This window comes from Apteryx rowi, unplaced genomic scaffold (genome assembly GCF_003343035.1).
Source record: "Apteryx rowi isolate R43461 unplaced genomic scaffold, aptRow1 scaffold_1328, whole genome shotgun sequence".
Lineage (NCBI taxonomy): Eukaryota > Metazoa > Chordata > Aves > Apterygiformes > Apterygidae > Apteryx > Apteryx rowi.
This window is the reverse complement of record NW_020447562.1, coordinates 9,279-29,615: the sequence shown is the minus strand read 5'-3', so window position 1 is coordinate 29,615 and position 20,337 is coordinate 9,279. Positions and strand designations below refer to the sequence as shown.

Here is a 20,337-nt window from a genome sequence, read left to right as displayed (position 1 = left end):
CTGAGCATATCATCCTGGATAGCAACTAGTATTTATCTTCTTGCTATAATGAAAGCAAACAAAAGTCAGTTAGGAAATTGGTCAGAGGCTGGCACTCGCAGTTTGCAGGAACAGGCCATTAGCACAACTGCCCCTGACAAAGCCTCCTGATGTGTTACTGTGTTTCTCTGACACCCATTACAATTTCAACTTAATGTGGAGAATTAATCTGTATCCCCCAAATCGAAATGTTTTGACATGTCAAAACAATAATTACACGTGTGCCTTATGGCTATTTGACATACCTTGCTGAGAGGGGAACAGGCAGGTACATTTTTGTAACACGGGACAGCTGATTCTATCCCAGCTCCGCTATGACTCAGGGGGTGAATCATTTCACCCTTCTATAACTTTATTTTCTTGTCCAAGAAACTGAAAACAAACTTTTTTTTTTTAATAGATGGAGGAAGCTAAGTTAGTAATCTCTTTCTTTCATTTTTTCTTAACAATTCTATTTAATGTTTTTAAATAATAACCACTGATATCGCTATACTAATACTGAGATTCTGGAAATCAGCCAAGCAAATGAAATACAATGTATACATGACCTTTGTCTTTAAAGAACAAAAATAATTTTCCTGTGTTAGTCTGTGGCCCAAGCTCTCATCACGCTGCTTATGTTCACCAAGAACTGCTCCTAATTAGGTTGTCATGACAACCACATCGCCACTGCCATATTTTCTTCCTCAAGCCCAATTTGTTTATAAACCTCTAGATTGTTTCATGTTCCTATGTTAGCCTGAAATAGAAATAAATATTTCTGGCTGCCAACTCCCTCCCTCCCTCCCCTCCCCCCCCCCCAAAGGAACATAGTAGCTGGTAACTTATGTTAGAAAGGATTTTGAATTTCTACTGTACTATTTAATTACTGACAAAAAGATTATAGTTTAATTTTTGTAAATAACTCATACTCTAATTACTGTATAAGGCAACATATCACTTCAAATAGCTGTCATTAGCTTAGAAAGCTAAATTTCAAAGCAAGAAAATGTGGCCGGTCTTAGCCCATGTTTTTCTTGCACTAATATTATGTATATCTAAAATGTAAGGGTTTCTCACAGTGGTTCAGAAGTGCAGTGTATCAAATCCAGTGTCCTATCCCCAACATGGGTTAATACCAGATGCTTCAAAGCATAACTGAGCAAAACTTGAAGTTTCTATACTTTAAGGAAAAAAAAATTTTCTTTGAAAATGGGATTTGAAGAGGACATGTTGTAAAATTTATTGCTGAACAGAAATTGCAGAAAGTTTTGATTTGGAAAACAAATATATTTAACACTTTTCACTAAATCAAAGTATTTACCCCATTTAATATAATTGAGCACAAATTCTTTTTTTTTTTTTTTTTTTTTTTTTTTCCCCTCACAGTTCAATATTAAAGTTCATTCCTGTAGGGTAGTATATGGCTTACTGAAATAGCAGTTGAAAGTTGGTGCTCCACTTTTTTTTTTTAAACAACCCCCCAAACCTCTTTAGTTGACTAATCCAGTGCAGAAGTCACAGCTTGGAGATGGGAGCAGTGAATTCTTCATATTGGGACTAGTAATATTTTTTCACATGAGAGGTCTTTCTGTTTTTTTTCTTATTCCTTTCTAATAGTTTACTTTTCCTTCATGCTGAAACCTTCCCATATCTGAAATTACTACATTTTTTTCTTCATGTCCTTCAGTAYTCTTTCCAGGTAGAATGAGAAAATCCCACGTGGTGGTATGGTATTTGCAATTATGTTTTTCAACCCTTTCTTTAGAAGTGGTTAACATCTTTCCTGCCTTTTTGATCACCTACCACTGTACACTGAGCAGATGTTTTCATTCATCTGTCCACAATGACATCTGCCTGAGTGATCATGATTAGTTCTGAATGCATCACTTCATAGGAGAAATTTAAATTGCTGCATTATTACCTTGCAGTTGTCTCTACTGAATTTCATCTGCTATCATTTTGCTTAAGAGTTAGTGACCTCTGTGTACACCTCTGAGATATGTAATACAGTATATTTGGAGAGTGGCTTTGCCATCCTATTTGAAGCTTCATCATTTGTTATTTTACAAATTTCTAATCTGCGATACGCTCTCTCTTCTTCTCCCCATCCAAATACTTAATTTGATAGCTCCAGAGCACTTTATGAAGTCTTTTTGACTATTCAGCTGTGTTTATGGAAATGAGACGATGTAATGTTCTACAGCAAGCCAAAGAAATCCCCAAACTGGAACCATTCCAAGTATCAAAACACAAGGACATCTTCTAAATTACATCTTCTTAGATTTAAATGTAAAATTGCTTGAAGGCTACTTGAATCTAACATCATTAAAATGCTGAAGTGTGAACCTCTCTGGAAACAAAGTGAAACTATTTTAAGCCAAAATAGAATTTGTGAGGGGGGTGGTGGTGAAATTATAACAAGAAAATGGGGGTGAGGGGGAATACATATCAGGCACCACAAGGGATTTTTCCTTACAACTAGCAAAGAAAATATCATTCACATAGATCTAACATATTTCCCAGATGTCCTTTAACTATTGTCTTGTTTCCCTTGAACAATTCTAATGATAGAGAAGCACTACTTACATAGTGCTTTTTGTCTGTAACGTCAAGCCTGTAAGTGTTTTATTTTTCTACCTCTTACTTTTTGAATTGATTTACTTGATTTACTTTCTACCAAGTCAAGGTGCCCTAAAAGAATCCCAAAAGCCTATTTTAAAAATGAATGTTTTATGGGTTATACTGTATAGCTGTGTGGTGGTACTCTTATGTTTTCAGCAACTTATCTCTAGAACTCCCAATTTTTAATGAATCTAATCTGATCCTACTTATTTCTATTATACACCTGTAAAAACAAACTGATATTTATCAGCATTGCCATCCCTGAAAACACTCAGGGCTATTTCCATGTTACTATCTGTGGTAAAAGCTTGTTTAGAGAAGTCATTCCTCAGTGAGATTCTGGCTCCATGAAGGTCAATGAAAGCTTGGTATTTAACAGTCTCACAAATTCACATGAGGAATCTCGTAACTTCTCGGGGAGGAAGGCAGGGTGGGGGGAGTTAGGCTATAGAGCTCGGTTAGTTCCATCCACTTGAAGAAAACTAAGAGGTGCCAAGCAGCCAAGTGTTATCATTTCAAATTTTAACATTTTTGAAAAGGTTTGTTTTTCTTTATGTTCCTTATTTGCTTTCTGAGCCCAGCACAGGGTTTTCCACCAGAGATCACTTATTCTGCTCTATTTTGCTGCCACAGATAGACTTTCAACACTGTGGGGCTAGGAATAGAAGAAAACAGTGAAAGATGCTGTGAACAGTGATTAGTGGTAGATATGTCACAGAACTACCTCGAGTTTCTCTGGCTGACTTATTCAGCAGTTTATAAGAAAACAGAAGAGTAGGAGATCTTAAATAGGAAGCAAAAAAATGGGTAAAACTGAACAGATTTAGGCCAATATAATTTTAGGAGTAGCAGAAAAAAGTTTCTCTATGTGGTGTCATATGCTCCTAAAATCAAGCTTAGATATTAGCAATGACCTTTTCTTAACAGCAAAAGAACACAAATAGAACATGGAATTGTAGCTTTGTGAAATTAAATTCTGTCAAATATCTGATATTAATGATAGGTGCCACATATGTCTGGATGAAACCTGCTATTTCTACCTAAGCAACCAAAGCAACCACTTTAGACTTTGTTTTGTTGAACAGTGATGAGATTATAGATAATCTGGTAGTAAAAAGTGTCTTTAGGTAAAATGATCAGAATATCTCAGTTTGCATTAATAGAAAGATAAATCAAAACAGATCTGGTAACCTGTTTCTATTGGAGCTGAAAGTTTTGAAAAACTAAGGGAACAAATTAGTGAGATCAGACAGAATTTATGGACTTGATAATTGATGGCACTTGAAAGTTATGGAAAACTGATCAAGCAAGGCCTATAGAGAAACAGTCCAAATCTAAATGAATTAGTTACAGCTTTGAAAGCACATAAACAGAATTTACAATGAATGGAGAATAATGCTACTCATTTTGAAACTTAAAATGTGTAGGTGATTCATTAAAAATACACACTAACAATTGGAGAACTGTATGGATCAAATACAGCAAGTGCTCTTAATCTGTATTTAGGAAAGCAGGAAAAAATTAAGCGAGCAGATGAGATCAAAAAGGCTACAGCAAAGATCTACTAAACTTTCCTTTTAGAGGAAGGAATAATAGATATAGGAATTAGAAATGGGACACCATAAACATGGGTTTATCAAACGTTAGTTCATGGATAACACGATACATTTAGTCAGCTAACTTGCTCAAAGCAGGGATGATGTGGATTAATTTTTTGTATTATTCTTACTGGCAAACACAAAGAGGAGTGTACAGTAGACACAAGCTGGAAAACAACTCTCAGTGCAGCAGAGTTTCAGACCATACCCCACAGTATGCCCTATAGTTGCAGTAATAAAAATCAAGTAAAACAGCATGAGATGCAAGGTTATGGGTACAGCGATACTCATGAGTAATTTTTATAAGTTGGTGGTGGTGGGGGGAAACAGGGTCATAATTTGAAAACTCCTTATAAACTAGTAGCCCCCGGGACCTCTTTGTTCCCAAATGACTATAATTCATCATTGTAATGACACTATGAAAGAGATAATTAGAGTTTTAGAACACACCATGAGAGGAGGAAGGCTCTAAAAATTAATCTAAAATAACTGTTAAAATTTAGCCATCCATGCTCAAAAACGTATTTAAAATAGAAGTACAGAGAAGGGAACAATATTCAGAAAGATCTTAACAGGAGATTAAAGGAACTGGTTTGCCCAGCAGACCAGGATAAACATTCACATATGATGATCACTCTTAACAAATACATCAAGGACTTAGGAGTAAGGGTCAGGGGGAGAAACTATGAAAGTGTTATTTAACATGTGAACAAACACTAGCAAGTTAGCTACAAATTAAATACACAGTGGAAGTTGCATTTCTCATACACAGAGATGCAATTCTGTAACGGGCTTCCATTATTTGCTCTGCACAACAGAGATGGACTTGCTCCTCTACGACAGGAAGCAACTGAGACTTTGTCATCCAGAAGCTCCCACAAAGGTACTTCAATTTGATTTTTCCCAAGTCAGCCTCTTCAAACACTATTCATCATTTTAAAGGCACCACTAGGAAGAGAGATGTGGCACCCAATTACAATTCTGTTATGGCATCTTATTGCTCTTATATACACTTCTGTTGATTGTATTTGGCAACAAACTGGTATTAGCCTAGACTTGAACTATACTAGTAGAACCTGAACTCCTGTGAAAGGGACCTTTCAGTTCATGGACCAACAGATGTTGCAAGCCATATTACACTGTTATAGAACAACAGCTTGTTTTAGGAAAAAAAGCAAACCAAAGAACCTCGCTCAAAGAAAGCAACTCAAAATACTGGTAACAGCATTATTTGAAAGGGGAGAGTAACCAATACTGGGTTATGCTAGTGCATTTAAGATATGCATTTAGCCAGTGAGGTAGTCACAATAGCGAGCTGCTGAAAAGTAGCAGATATACCACTGTATTATGACAGCAGCATAGATGGACATGAAAATGACTTTGTACCCATGCCCTCAACAGGGCTATTAATTTAAATATCTGATCATCATATTCAAGTTGGTAGAAGTATCCTGACAGCATTAACAGTTTGGAGATTGCCTTTCATTATTCAGATTTGTTAGGCACAACTGCATGCTAAGACGAGAACTACAAACTTAAGGAAGCTATCAATTCTTTCCATGCAGCAACTAATTTGAAGTAATAACTAGAAAGTTCTGATAAGCTATAGGATCCCTATTATCAAACAAGTTTTTTGGCATGGGTTGTAGTTATTGCTGCTATACTTGTTTCCAGCTACTTTACTGCTTAGAGCCTAATGAAATCAGCTATAGCTCTCCATAGGGCAACCCATGTGTTCACAGCAGCAATAATAGAGCACACTAAAGAGATTTTTAACAGAAGAGCTCTAACAGAAGCTCATTAGAAGCTCTTAAGCATGGAAGCAAAGCCAAATAAGTGTTCTCAATTAATCAACCTGAAATACTGAAGACGCAGATTTTGTGGCACAGATTACGCTGACAGTATACTCACTGTCAGGCTTATTGGCTAATCTATCCAGGTCATTACTCCATGAGTAATCCAAAGACTATTTGAGATGTCCACATAGCATAGTGAAGCTACTTAAATATCCAGTTCATCCTAAAACTTCATTAAGGCTAACTTCAGCTTTAGAGGGATGGAGAAAAGAAAAGGGAGGAGAATAAATAGAAATCTCAGTTTAAGATCTAGAGACAAACATTGGTGTTTAACCTAATGTCAATGCATTGCAATTTGAAGGGCTATAAAACAGTTTCATAAGCACCTCAGGAGTTTCACAAAATAGACAGAGACAGTTAGATTTAAGATTTATTCACAGACACATCCAGCACAGTACACAATTGCAACCATCCTTTTCCCATTGAAAGCTGCTGTGTAGAAGGCTTCAACTCTGCAAGAAAAAGTAGAATTAACAAATTTAAGAACTCTACATTAGCTTTGAATCTAGAAAAGCTATGAAAACATGCTTTAATTATAATTTTTACCTGCTTTGCTTCACCCACTAAAAGTTTTGTAGCAAAGGCCTGTACTTCTGTGAATGCACACAGCTAAGTGCTCAACACCAGTACAGGTCTCCTACTTTATTTCTTTCACATAACAGAAATAAAAGCTAAGTGTCCAAAAGTATCAGATTGGCAAAGAATTATACAGATAGTTTTTTCTGGTTATGAGATACCAGTAGGCATTCTGTTTCCTTCCAAGAACTACTTGGGCCATCCCAGCTTCCCAGAAAGATTTGCTACTTCTCAGATTATTGAATTAACAATACCAGTTATTTCCAAAATGGAATCAGTTAAATTGAGATAAACTGAAGAATATCTATCTTTTAACTGGAAATGGCATGCTTCCAGAGTCCAAACAGTTTTTGAAGCTTGCTTTGTCTGTAAAGGTCATCAGCATCTAAGCATCAGTTAACATAGCATCAGTTGTGATAAAATAACCTTAAAAATCTTGCTTTAGGAAGTGCATTTTATTCAGTAAACAAATGAGTACCTTATGTAGGCATCATGATTGTTTCAACATGATAGAACTGAAGTTCAGAAAAATCTTGTTTTCCACAGTTTTAACTGGCACATCAGAAAGCCTTTACAGTTTCAGTTTCTCATACTGTTTTGTTCACATCACACATGCTAGATATTCCTACAGATTTTACTAGGTATAGCTTTATGTTTCTTTAAAGAAGGTGAATCTGTTTTTTGTTAGAGTAATTATCCAAATCAATACCATTCTACTGCCTGTTTGCCCAGCTGTAGAACAATAAGAAGTTGCAGAGAAGTGTGGCCTTTGGGCAGTCAAAGTTCACAAATCAATGACAGCTCAGCAGCCATGTGAAACAAGTTTAAACCTATTCTCTCCAAGGTTTAGGCAGTAACTTCATACCACAAATTCTAAGCAACTGGTCTGGGAAGGCCTGTAAATTGTAGTGATGCTTGTAGGTGACTCCTTAAATCTCAGTTTTGATCACTGATTCCACAATGCTAGAGTATCTAAAAAAGTCAGTTACCCAGTTAGCGGGATTACAGCCCGTCCTCTTCATTTCTTAAGGAGCTGGTGTCTGACTATAATAAAAGGGGAGACAAATCCACTTCCGAAAAATACACACATTACTGCCAATAGTCTCCATTTGTTTTCAATGGAAAATGGAATGTTCTAGAAAAGAAAATAAGTTTTAGCTTTGCAATCAACATAGAATATTTTAATTACTTTCTCACCCACTTGATAATAGTGAGATGCCCAGAGCACTAACAGGTTGATTCAAACTGACATACCAAACATTCTTTCTCAAAACAAATTTCCTCCCTTCTAAGAGAGGCCCAGTAATTAGAATTATAGAATCACTTAGGCTGGATGTGATCTCTGGAGGTCAGTTCATTCACCACCTCCCCCACAAAATTCAAAGTAGGGCCAAATGAGACCAGTTTGCTCAGGACCTTGTCCAGTTAAGTTAAAGTGTCTGAGCACAAAGAAACCAGTTTCTCTAGGCAATCTGTTCCAACATTTACTTACCATCATTCTGGTAAGGTTGCTCCTAACATGAGCAAATCTGATCAAATGTTAACTGGGTGTGTAAAATTAGTTTTTAGTAGCATTTCAAGACAACATGTGAAGCACATGGTACATCAGAAAGCGTTTACAGTATCATTGTTTCCCCTCATACTGCAATGCTCATCATCTGTACCACTGAAGCGGACAGTAGCAGGGAAAGAAAGTAAAGCCATTTTGCACCACCATTTGCTTGGCTATGGCCATAATAGTGGTACCCAGAAAATCCAAAGCCCATCCAATGCCAGCCAGAGAACTGGCCAAAGGACAGCCATTACCCTGCTCCTCACAACAGCATCCAGCTCACTGCAATCGTAAGACTCGATTACAGACAAACCACCTCCCAGGAGCCTATCGAGTGATGAGCTCACCTTGAGCAAAGCCCGCAGCAGGGCAGGCCTGTGTCTCAGGCCCCCAGGCGAGCCAGGGTAGGCCTGTATCGTATTTAAGCGGCATCCTTACGACCTCTGTGACAACGGCAAGATTTTTTTCCCCCTCTCCCTTGCCCAGGAGCTGCTGCTGGGCTCACCCCCGAGCCAGGCCTGCAGCAGGGGTGTCTGCGAGCGCAGCAGGACGTGACCGCCGCAGCGTCCTTCAGGAGCGCCTTTCCTGCCGCCCCGTCCTCGAAGAGCCGTTACCCGCCCCTCCCCCACCCGCAGGCCCCTTCCTTCCCGCGACCTTCAGGCCGCGCCGCGGCGGGCCGGGGCCTCCTCCCCGCCTTACCTTTCCGGGCCCGTCCTCATAGTGGCCCCTGCGGATAGCAGACGTGGCAAACCTGCGCACACCCACAGCCAGCATAATGGCGACAGCAAGCCCGGCACACCAACCCTCTCCCCTTAGCGACCTTCCCGAGGAAGCGCCGGCGCCTTATGGGATGCGGCGGACACGGGGCTGGCGCGGAACGGCTGCTGCCGCGCGGCACGATGGGAACTGTAGTCCCGGGCCGGGCAGGGCCGCGGGTCACGAGGTCTCGAGCGGCGGCCTTCCGTTGGGCGAGGTCGGCGCCCTGCCGGCCCCGCCCGCCGCCCGCCATTTTCTCGCTCGTCTGTGCGCTCTGGGGTGGGGGGCAGGTGTCTCAGGAGGGGACGGTGTCTAACCTGGCCGGCGCGGTCTCAGCGTTTACCCAAGCAGGCCCTGTTGTTTTAGCGAAGCCTCAGCTCTCGGATGTGTGATTAAGTAGGGCTGTGTTGCTCGCTAGAAATACGAAAAAAAAAAATCCTCTGGTGTCTCATCCTTATGGAGAGAAAAATGAAAACATGCTGCAAAAAGTTCAGAAGTGAGAAAAAAATTACAACAGCAGTAAAAAGCAAATAACCTGTGTGTTACTTCAAGCTAATCTTGCAAATAGTAGGGCTCAAAATTTAAAACAGAGATGCTGAGTGCTACCTGTTCATGGGATGGCAAAACAGTAGAGAAGTAAGAGTCAAAATCTGTGCTTAATTTATATCTGTATGATACCACAGAAACAGATATCACAGGTTGGATTTAACTGATGGCCTTAGTTCTGGAAACTGGTAAGAGGCTGCTGAATATGGGTGAGACAATTGATAAAGATATATGCCATATTGCCAGTTTTCATGAGCTTATTCTGGGGTATTTTTATTTAAAAGTTACAGTTCGAAGAAGTAAGTTGTGACTATATGAGAAAAAAAACCACCTTTTGTGTTTGGAAAGGGAATAACAAAAACCTGGACAGGATAATTTCCATCCATTTCCATGTATGCATCTGGTTTTTTTACATGCACTATTTTAAAGCCAAACTATGCATTTTTTTTTTCAACAAAAAAGAAATTTGATGCTGCCATTGCTGTGTTAAGAGGATGGAATATTTTTTTCATAGCCTTTCTACATAGGTATATACTATTTAGGGAAGGCTAGAAAAACTGTATTTATGTGCTCACCAACATATCAATTTTGTGAATGTGGGTTAGCTACTATGAATTTGAGCAGTGAGACATAATTACATTAGTTGCTACTTAGAACATTACTTTGGAAAATAGGGAAGGAGAGTAATTAAGAAGTAGTAAGAGGGGATTATTGATTGTATTGTATATGGTTGTATTGAGAGGCAAAAATTGTATTCAAGAAGAAGAGGTAAAGCAACATGAAACAACAAAGAGGTTTTAAAATATTTAAAGAGTATCAAATGAAAGTATTCACATAATACAAATTAAAGAGGAATTAGGTGCAAAGATTTAGTTTTTATGAAGGATTTCATTTATGAATTACAAAACAAAAAGCAGTATCAGTGAATTTGCAAGATATCTAGGTGCATTTATAAACACTTCAAAAAAATACTTCAGTTAGTAAGCAGTAGATTTATGCTGAGATGCTTTCCTACACCTGGGTTTTAATGTGAGTTAATTAAACTGCCAGGATAATGCATCAATAACATTATACTTCTTCTGAGTCCAGAGCTTCCCAAAGTTGGAGTGTAAACCGAGTTAGTTCAAATGTAGTTTTGGGGGGTGTTCTCTGTCCTTGAGCTTCCTGGGATAATCTAACTCTGTCCTACCTTTGTTGAATTGTGGTAGGTTTATAATAAAATTCAACTCTATAATTCTAATTGCACATTTTGTAAAAATAGGAGTTTTCACTAGTTCTTTTGGCCCAAAATTCTTTTCTCTTTCCTGTTTTGTTGCCTGTATAGGGATTCTGTGGAAAGCTGTTTGGAAATCAAATTTTGAGCCAGATCATCCTCATCCACATACTCATTGATGTCTTCACAGAATGTCAGGAGGTTTGTAATATAGGGCTTCTGATTATAGAAGCAGTATTGGCCCCCCCTCCCCCCCCCTCGCTCCATAGATCGTATTTATTCAGCTGTCTGCTTGTTCTATCCTTATTATAATCTGTACTAAATTGTCCTTTACAGATTTCAGTCTCACAAACCTGTAGTTCCCCTTGGAAACTTCTGTAATAAATGGATATCATGTTTGCCACCCACCAGTCCATACCAAGGAAATTTTAAGTAGGCGCTTAGCCCGACTATTAATAATTCAGCTATTCATCATTGATTTCTCTTAGAAACTCATTTGTATGTGAATATCATTTGGTTGTGGTGATTTGTTAGTGCTTATTTTGTCCATAAATACACCATAACCTCCTCTATAATTACTTAAATTTTCATACAGATCCCATGCTGCATCCCTTGCAAAAAAAATGTGGCATGCAAACCTACATCCTACGTTCTTCCACAGCGAATGTCAATGTAAAGAATCCACTCAGCATAGCCTTGTCCTTTCTGAGTGCTTCTCTTATTCCTTGACTGTCAATAGGTAATACAGAACTCTAGCAGACCTTTTGCTCCTGTTTGAAAAAAGATTTAGTTGTGATTCCTTTAGCTAGTTGGTTTTGAGATTTTTTTTGTCTAGATATATTTTTCATTTGATATGTCAGATTCTACAATCTTTTCTTCATTTTGATAATTTTTAGGTGTTTTGGAGGATGCTATCCTGTTTCTACTAACTTCTCTTGCTTTTTAGCCAGGCTATTAGTTACTAGGGTAGATACTAAGTTCCCTCTAGTAGGTAATATTACTCCACCACTGTCATAGTTTACTTGCTGTTTTTCCTGTGTATTTTGAATCCTGGTACTACAGTATTTTGTTGTTTGACTTCTTTCTGAGAAGTTTGGGATAGGCTGAGATGTCACTGTTTTCTTTTAGGGCTATCCTGAGTATTTCTACGCATAACAATGTTAGCAGGGCCAAAGGCAGTAGATTCAGTATCTTGATTTCCCAATAATCCAGAAATCCTCTAGACTGGTTGCTGCAGTGACATAGTCTTGGACTTTCATTAGCAATACTAGTTTAATCCATGAACTGGTGGTTTGCAGTTCTTTTCTATATATAGAGATCTGTAGGTAGATATGATAGACATTTTCAGGAGAAGGAATAAAAGTGGAGGGAGGCAGCTCATTTTATGAAATGGAAAGTATTACTGCTCTTTTTCTGACTGATGCCCAAAGGCACATTTGCTTAATTCTATTGAACTTAGTTAACAATACCCTAAAAAATACATCCTTGGTAATCAGCTAACGGATCCTTCATCCACCTACCATCTTTCAAGACCTTATATTTGTTTAATAACTGATGAAGAAATTTGTACTGACACTCACATCTACTTACCTTCAAAATATAAACTTGGAAATGAAATACCTTTATCCTATTAACAGGCTCCAGCAATGCTGTCCAAGCTGAAGCAGGTGTTTGAGAAAAACATGCAGGTAGAGTTTAGAGCAGACTAATTTGCCTTAAATTGAAATTTTAGCAAAGAAATGAAAGATAATACCTTTCATATTATTAGAAGTATGATGTACATTGATTACAATGATGATAATCAGGTAGCTGGGCAGATTATTATAGAACATAGTAAATGCTCCATTGGGTGCATTTGTAAAAAGATCATCTAACTCATACACAAACTGTGGGGCTTGCAGAAGGAATGACTGGGTGAAATTCCCTGGCCTGTATTATGCAGGGGATCAGAACAGATTATTATAATGGTACCTTCTGACGTTTAAAACTATGAATTGTTGAATCTAGGCTTTTAATTCACATCCAGTTTCTTATATCCACAATTCTTTCTTACTTTAAAAAATCCATTACTATAATTGGTTAGATTTGCCAGGTTATCTTCTTCATCTTTAGCATATATATATATATATATATATATATTTTTTTTTTTTGCTTTTGGATATGACTTGGAAATAAATTCTTTCCATTACTGCTTTCCTATTGCTACTCAATTTTCTTCACAAAGAACATTCCTCTTCTTGAACTGTGAGGCAAAAATATAAGTAAGGAAAAAGCCAGATAATTAAAGTAGATAATTTTTAATGTCTAATTTTTGTGATCTTGATGAAATAAAGCCTAATGGACATATTAGCAAAAATACACTGGGCCACCAAATGATGTCCATTTCCAAGCTGATCATGCCAATTACTGAAATAATAGCAGAACAAAGATACAGGTCATATTGACTTTTTCAATCCTGTTTTATCAGAAACAGGTGTTTTTCACTGTTAAAATGGTATGTGGTTGAATTCAGATCTATGTACTTAATGAAAACATTTTTATTAGCATAAACTCCTTAAATTTTTTTTAGTAGTGTCATAAAGTGGGGTCTGAGGAGACAAAACAACTATCATGTAAGACACCTTAGGAAAATACTAGTTTCTTCAGAAACTGTCCATTTTGGGGGGGCAAGATAAAATATTTTGCAGAACAGTTACAATTAGGAGTTATCTTCCTCCAGTCATGAGGTTGGGATGAATTACTGATAATTGAGATATTAACCACAAGCTTGAGCAATTGTAAAATGCCAATTAATGAAGGAGAAAGGCTGAAAATAAGCTGTAGGAGGCATTATATAATGGATATTAATTGTGTATTTCTAGCAAAACTATAGATTAATAGCAGTATCTAAATATGGTAATTTACCAGAGTCTCATGTTCCACTCTAATTTTGCAATTGTAAAACCATTTCTTTTCATAACAGTAGCTTTAGTATTTAGCTTCCCTTATGTATGACAGGTCTGTTTTTTAACAAAGTGAATATTCTGAAATTAAAAAATGTATTGCATATATAAATTAGAGAACAGTATTAAAAATAACATGGGAAACATCAGCCAAAAAGGAAGCCATAATATGTGAAGTATCTGTATTTAATATGATGAAAGGTAGAAAGCCTAGAAATGAAAGAAGACAGAGAATGTTAGTTTAAAAAAAATTCTTAGTTTAGAAAGTTATTTCCTTTGCTTCCAAAGAGCCCAGATAATGTGCTGGAAAGTAAAACAGCTGTAAAAGGAATTGTCCTATGGAGACAGTTATAGTGCTGTTGTAGACATGGATACTATAAGGCTGTTTGTGAGACAAGGTTGTTAGGTGAAGTGGTATCTTTTATTATTTTGTTATGGATAGTTTGTAAAAATAGCCAAGCCTTCACATGTGCAAGCCTTACCTCAGGTTTGAAATTGATACAGTAAGTTTGAAAGATAAATACAACCCAAATATAATTGGTGTGAGGCATAGTTCAAGGGACACATTTTTTTTTGCCAGGAATTTTTGAGTGGATCAGTTCACAGATCCAGTTCACTATGTTGCTGCACAAAGATCTGTGCTGGCCTATGGAAAGGTGTGAAACAATTGTAGCAATAAAAAAGTGGAAATATAGGGATAAAATTAGTACTTTTCTTGGCAGCAGCATCAGTTTATACCAGCAAAAAGAATTTGTCTACAGCTTTAGTGCTGAATACAGATAATTGTCACCTAAGGAAAATTGAGGGATTATTTGGTATTACAGCATGAGAAAATTATTACATGAGATAAACCAAAGTGTTTGCTGAGTCCGTGATTTTTAATATCTAGCACAGTTATGAATTTTAGTTTCCAGGATCATCCTTGATGATATTTAGGACAAAATATTATCGTGGTATATGTCACAATTTTTTAGTGATTTTATATGCAAATTTCGATTTAGCATGGTATGTTATAAACAAGAGGATACAATGTGGGGATTTCATTTGCACTGTAATATTTTTACATGCAGAACTCTTCCTGACAGTCCACTGTAAGTTTTATGTCTTTTTGTCACTTACTGTTTCACAAGCACAACTCACCTTTTCTTTAGAGTTGTGTAATTAATTAACATATGCAGTTATACTTACTATTCTCAACCTGAATTGAAATATTATGTTTTTTGCTTCTGTTTCAAACCTGAAAGAGGGTTTGTGTGCCCAGATTTGGCAGGTTTGTTCAAGCTTTACAGGTTGGTTTACTGTTAGTGTTGTAGAGAGAGATAGTACAGTATCACTGTAATTCATATCCTTAAATTGTCATTACAAAAGCACCATAGAACTCCCATGGGTCATTTCTGTATTTTAGGCTGGGTAATCACTTATAAAGACTGCAGTTTCAAATCTTTGTGAAAAACACAAACAAAACTGGAAGTTGAACATGCATTTATAGAATGAATATTGCTGATGAAAGCAAGTTGAACATAGCTCTAACTGAATGTATTTAGTGACAAAAAAAAATCCAATTTTGGAAATATATCTAGATGAATTTATTTTCACCTAGTGTGAAATATTTCAAAAGTTGCTGCTTTATATGAATGATTCCTAATGGATGTGAAGACTCATTTGTATGTACAGTAACATGTTTCACAGGCGGAAATGTGTGTCTGACAATAATATTTTACCTTGACAGAACATTTTTTTGTTCATTAATCTCAGCATTTTGCAACATTAATTAAGTCTAACAAAAGTCGTATAAAATAGGCATTGGAAGGATTATTATACAGAATCTATTTTAGAGGTTTCACAAGAGTCTGGCATTTGCATAGTGAGTAAGAGCTACTTTATATTATTTATTTTGTCTTGAAGTCTTCCTCTAAAATGGAGTATGTAAAGCTCCTTATTTGTTATCACAGACACCAAGACACATTTGGTTTCTAATTACAGTGAGCGCCATTATAATTACTTGCATTTTAAACTATCTCAGTGTAGCAGTCATTGCTTGGTTGCTAAAACTTGTGTTTGAAGGAGCTTTTCTGGGTATAGGAATATTTAGGAGCCTTGGAACCATCAAATTTACCCTAAACATATTTGTAGATACAGTGCTTAATTTGCATAGTTAATGCTAACTAACTTAATTTTTCTTCCTCATTTGTGCTCATTTTTTATATAGTTTAACAAAGGATTATTGGATAACTTTCCTTTTCTCTTATTATCAGTGGGATTTGACGTCTTCACATTGGTTTCTGCAGTGTGTTGGCAGGGTATCAGGGCAGTATGTGATTGAAAATATGCAACATGCAAAAAAACCCTCCCCAAAAGACAGTAGTTCTAGAATACCCGTCAGGTATAAGATTTGCATTCTTGTTAGATCATTTTCTGCCAGTCTGCTCCTTTACATATCATTAGTTATGCACAAGCATATTTAATAAATTTGAATTTTTGTATTTTTTTAAATTTGGTTAGATAAATTGATCTATTATGTTCACCTTTCCCACTGCAGAAGGAACTCCATTGTTTACATATATTGCACAAATGGGAGGTTAGTTGTCTTCCTGATTCATTTTTTTCATATTTGTAAAGTTTTCCATCAATGCTTCCTTTCTACCTATGTGAATAGAATAACGTACATTGATTGTCACACTGACTGAGGAAAGCATTGTTTTTAAAAAATAAATTTGAGCATGTGTTTATGGTCCCTTAATCTGCGAGAGAAACACCCAGGTGTAGAACTCATTTTAAAAGATCAACAGTGAATTTGTAATTGCTTTCAAAACCGTGATACCTATTATAAACATTCCTAGGGGGAAATATTCTTTATAGTGGGCTAAAATTTGTGATATATTGGGCTTAAATGAAAGGCTATTGAAGTCTATAAAAGCTAGCAGTATTTGAAGCAGGTTCTTAATCTATTTGGAAATTTTTTTTTTTATGTATTTAAAAGATCAAATTGCATTAAAAATACCAAATCAAGAGACTGAGGTACAATGAGTTTGAAAAGGCTTGTTTGTGTACAAAAGCCACCCTACTCTATACTTGGTTAAATGGTATCACAGAGATTGCATGAGCGCAACTGTTACTGACAGAAAAGTGCCTTACGTCAATATAGGCATTCTTGCATAGGATATTGAATTACCTCAACTGTCCGTTTCACTTCTGAGCTTGTGTACTTGTGTGCAGATTACAGCTTGTATGTGTATTTTAATAAAAATATGCACTTTAGTGATACCCATTTAGATCCTGTGCCTAAGATAAACATTGACAAATCTGAGTAAGAGACCTCAAAGAAATACAGTTTAAATTCCAAACGTTTGAAGGCACTAGCTTAAAAGTAGCTCAGTACTTGGCGAAGTGTTGCACCAGGAGGCTACCCTCCGAAATTTTACGCAGCTTCTGGTTCTGCTATGTTTTTTTCTTCTTTGCCCTGTGTGATCAGAGGGTTTTCTTTTGGTGGGGTAGCCTTTTGCTTTGGGTGATTGTCTGGGGAGCTGGGTAAGGGAAGCTGCCCTTGAAGGGTGGCCTTGAGGGACAGAGGAGGGGAGTGCCAGTGGGGCTCCGCAGCGCGGCGCCTTTGAGCCCGSCAGGGGGCGGAACTCGCCCAGCCCTACGGGAATGTAAAAGCAGTAGCTGAAAGCAGCAGGGAGGTTTGCAGGGAGAGTTGACGTTGCTAGAGGCATGAAGAGTATCAGGTTAGTATGGACTTTTTTTCTTATGCTCTTTAGTAATTTTCTTCTATTTTTAATTGGCCCAATAAGGATAGAAGAGGGAAAGAGAAGGAGAGGTAGAACTGTTAATAAGCTTCTGAGAATGAGTACAATTTTGTTGTTGTTCCTCAAAATATAGTCTTGCTGGTTGCTCAGTTTATTCCACAGTGTGTGATGTGAATTATCACCTGTCTAGGGAAGAGGCATTTTTTTGTGTATGTGATGCAAGGAGCTTCTAAGAGAACATAGCTGTTCACCTGAAGTCAAAGTAATTGGATTTAAAACAATGTGAGGAAATGGAGAGGCTCATGGTTGAGGTTGTCAAGGATGTTGTAGTATCAACTTTCACTGTGAAAACTGCTATACTGCAAGGAGGATGTAAGCCTCATAGAAAGAGGATGTCCTGCTGAGAAGTAATGTTATGTACCAACCAGCTAATATCAGCATGCTCTTGTACTGAGGATGCTTCTGCATCGGGGCTACTCAAGGACGGAGGGTGCAGGTGGTGGTAATTGAAAACTCTATTAGGCACCCAGATAGTTGGACTGAGAACTTGGTGGCTTGCCTGCTACAAAGGCAGCAGGTTTAATGAAATGTCTGGATTGCTTAGGTGTGGTGGGGGAAGCTGGCAGTCATACACCATGCTGGTACTAGTGATACAAGGATGATAAGAGGGAAACTAAACTCGGGCTGCTGGTGGTGTCTGACTGCTTAAGAGCTCCATGGTAGTGTTCTTTGAAATACTGCTTGTGCTGTGACTTGAGTCCTGGGAGGCAGGTAGAGGTCTGCCTTTGTAAAGCATAGATAAGATAATGGTGCAGAGAGGAGGCATTGAGGTAGTTGGATCTCATATGGTGACTGAGATAACCAAGAGGTTGGCTATCTAGGCAATGATGTGGCAACTGAGTGGTGGGATATCTAGGGAATGACATGGCAACCAAAGTACCATTTGCTTAAATCTTGATTTGCCTCTAAATTTGGACCAATGTTACTGCATAATGCTTCAGGAAATAAGGGAAAAGAGAGTCCTAATTAATCTGAATAAGAAGCCTGAAAACCTGTTACTTGCAAGTCCATCATCCCTTGGTATTTATATCAATTAGCTAGTTAGTATTTCTACAACGCCTAATTTCAAAAGAAGTACCACAATTAAATAGAAACGAAGGTGAAAAGAGGAAGAATTTTTGTACTCTTCATGAAAAAATTATCCTTAACTATAAAAGATCAAACTAAACTTATCTATAGCCTATTTGACCAATGCAATTACACCTCCATTTACTATTATTTTAAGTACTTTCAGGATAAACTGTGCGGACTGACATGTTCAGAAATTTGCAGTTAGTCATAAGCAATAGCTGTCTGTATTATTAATTTTCTCTTTGTAATAGCAGTGGATTATTCAGCTGTTTAAGCAAGTATTGTTCTCATTTTTCTTGTTTATATGTTGTCAGACTATAAAGTCAGTGTTGACAGACCATGCACMGCAGCTTCTAACTGTGATCAACTCCATAATGCTTTAAAACAAGGATGCATATTTTACTGGCCTCACTGGAGTTACTTCTGCCTTACCTTCATAAAAGAATAGTAAAAGAATAGTGTTTCTAAAACCCATCCTGAGATATCTCAAGCAGACACTTCAGTGTTGGCAGGAGCTGAAACTATCTAACTCTAATTTTGACATCACTGAGGACTTAAGAAGAATATAGCGTTTTAGTTCTTATGACTCAAAGCTGGGGGTTCCACTAGACCCTTTTTCTAGTAATAGATGTTCTCTTGAGCTGCAGCATTTTTTTGAGGAAGACACTTGATCCATCTGCTGTCAGTCTCGGGGAGAAGTAATGAACTAACCTGCTCTGCCTATGCACAAGTGAAACCCTTCTAATGCCTTGTTGGAATATGCTTTGATATTGTGGTAGTGAGGATACCAATTGGGCCACGAGCTTGTTAATGTTATCCTCTGCATTGAGGGACCTTAAGAGGACAAGGCTAATGTGGCTCTGTTACCTGATGATGGACTTACATTTTTAAAAAAGCCATCTTTACAATTCTGCTGCTATTAAATGCTGCTGCATTTAATATAAATGAAGGTCTGGAGTGTTCTTTTTTTTTCCTCCTGTAAATGTATCATGTTTAACTATGTGCATTCCCTATCATATTTTGATTCAGTTAATAATATTGCAGTTCAGTCAAGCTATCTTATTTACCAGTCAGCCTTTCAGTCCCTCCACTGTCCTGATTGCTTTTGGTCTCTTCTCTAAACTTACTTTTTCAAGAACGTTTTTGTAGGATGCTCGTTAAATTGAATATGCCATCTCCTTATAACCATTATTATGAAATATTAATTGTTCAAAGTGTTGAATGTGAAATATGCTGTTGGCCTCTAGTTTATGCTCTTTGTGCATCAACATTATTAGGTCACTTTAAACCCTCGTTTATGAGGCCAACCATGAGGCAAAATCTGCCTAAGCACAGATGAAATCACTCTCACGTTTTTCTTTTTTCTTTTTCTTCTTCTTTATAACTGGCCATTTTTTTGGTCAGCATTCAGGCATGTTAAAGGGACTGTGAGTTAAATCTTGGACTTACGAATTTGCCACATAATTCAGGCCAGTAGTGAGTCTGTAGAACCTGAACTCCAAAGTCCTAATTCAGAGCTTTACTCAAACACTTTCTTTATCTTCTTTATCAGCTTAATATTTATTCCTAAGTTTTTTGGTTTTTTTTAAATTCTCTTAAATGTTTGAAATAGTACACTCCAGAATTAATCTTAGGTGGGCTTACTGTCACTTTTAATTCTGTATAGCTCTAAATTTTATCAAATACCTGATGTAGTTATTGAATATCATGAACAATTTCTATCGTTCAAAAGGTATCTTTTTCATATGTTTCATCTTCATCTTATTCTGTATCTTGAA

General features: G+C 37.2%; 1 protein-coding gene and 2 non-coding genes across 3 annotated transcripts; all 3 read right to left on the bottom strand.

Moving 5' to 3' along the window:
• Window positions 1-6,449: 6,449 nt before the first annotated feature.
• Window positions 6,450-9,105, bottom strand: LOC112961499 (cytochrome c oxidase subunit 7C, mitochondrial). The gene is made up of 3 exons (XM_026056762.1): window positions 8,925-9,105; window positions 7,663-7,808; window positions 6,450-6,549 (listed from the first exon to the last, which is right to left on the bottom strand). The coding sequence occupies exons 1-2, from the start codon at window positions 8,997-8,999 to the stop codon at window positions 7,692-7,694; spliced, it is 192 nt and encodes a 63-aa protein (XP_025912547.1). The 5' UTR covers window positions 9,000-9,105; the 3' UTR covers window positions 6,450-6,549; window positions 7,663-7,691.
• LOC112961502 lies at window positions 7,230-7,289 on the bottom strand. Its single transcript, XR_003252045.1, has one exon. It is a non-coding gene; the product is annotated as a small nucleolar RNA Z39 (small nucleolar RNA).
• Window positions 8,275-8,337, bottom strand: LOC112961500. Its single transcript, XR_003252044.1, has one exon. It is a non-coding gene; the product is annotated as a small nucleolar RNA Z39 (small nucleolar RNA).
• Window positions 9,106-20,337: the final 11,232 nt, after the last annotated feature.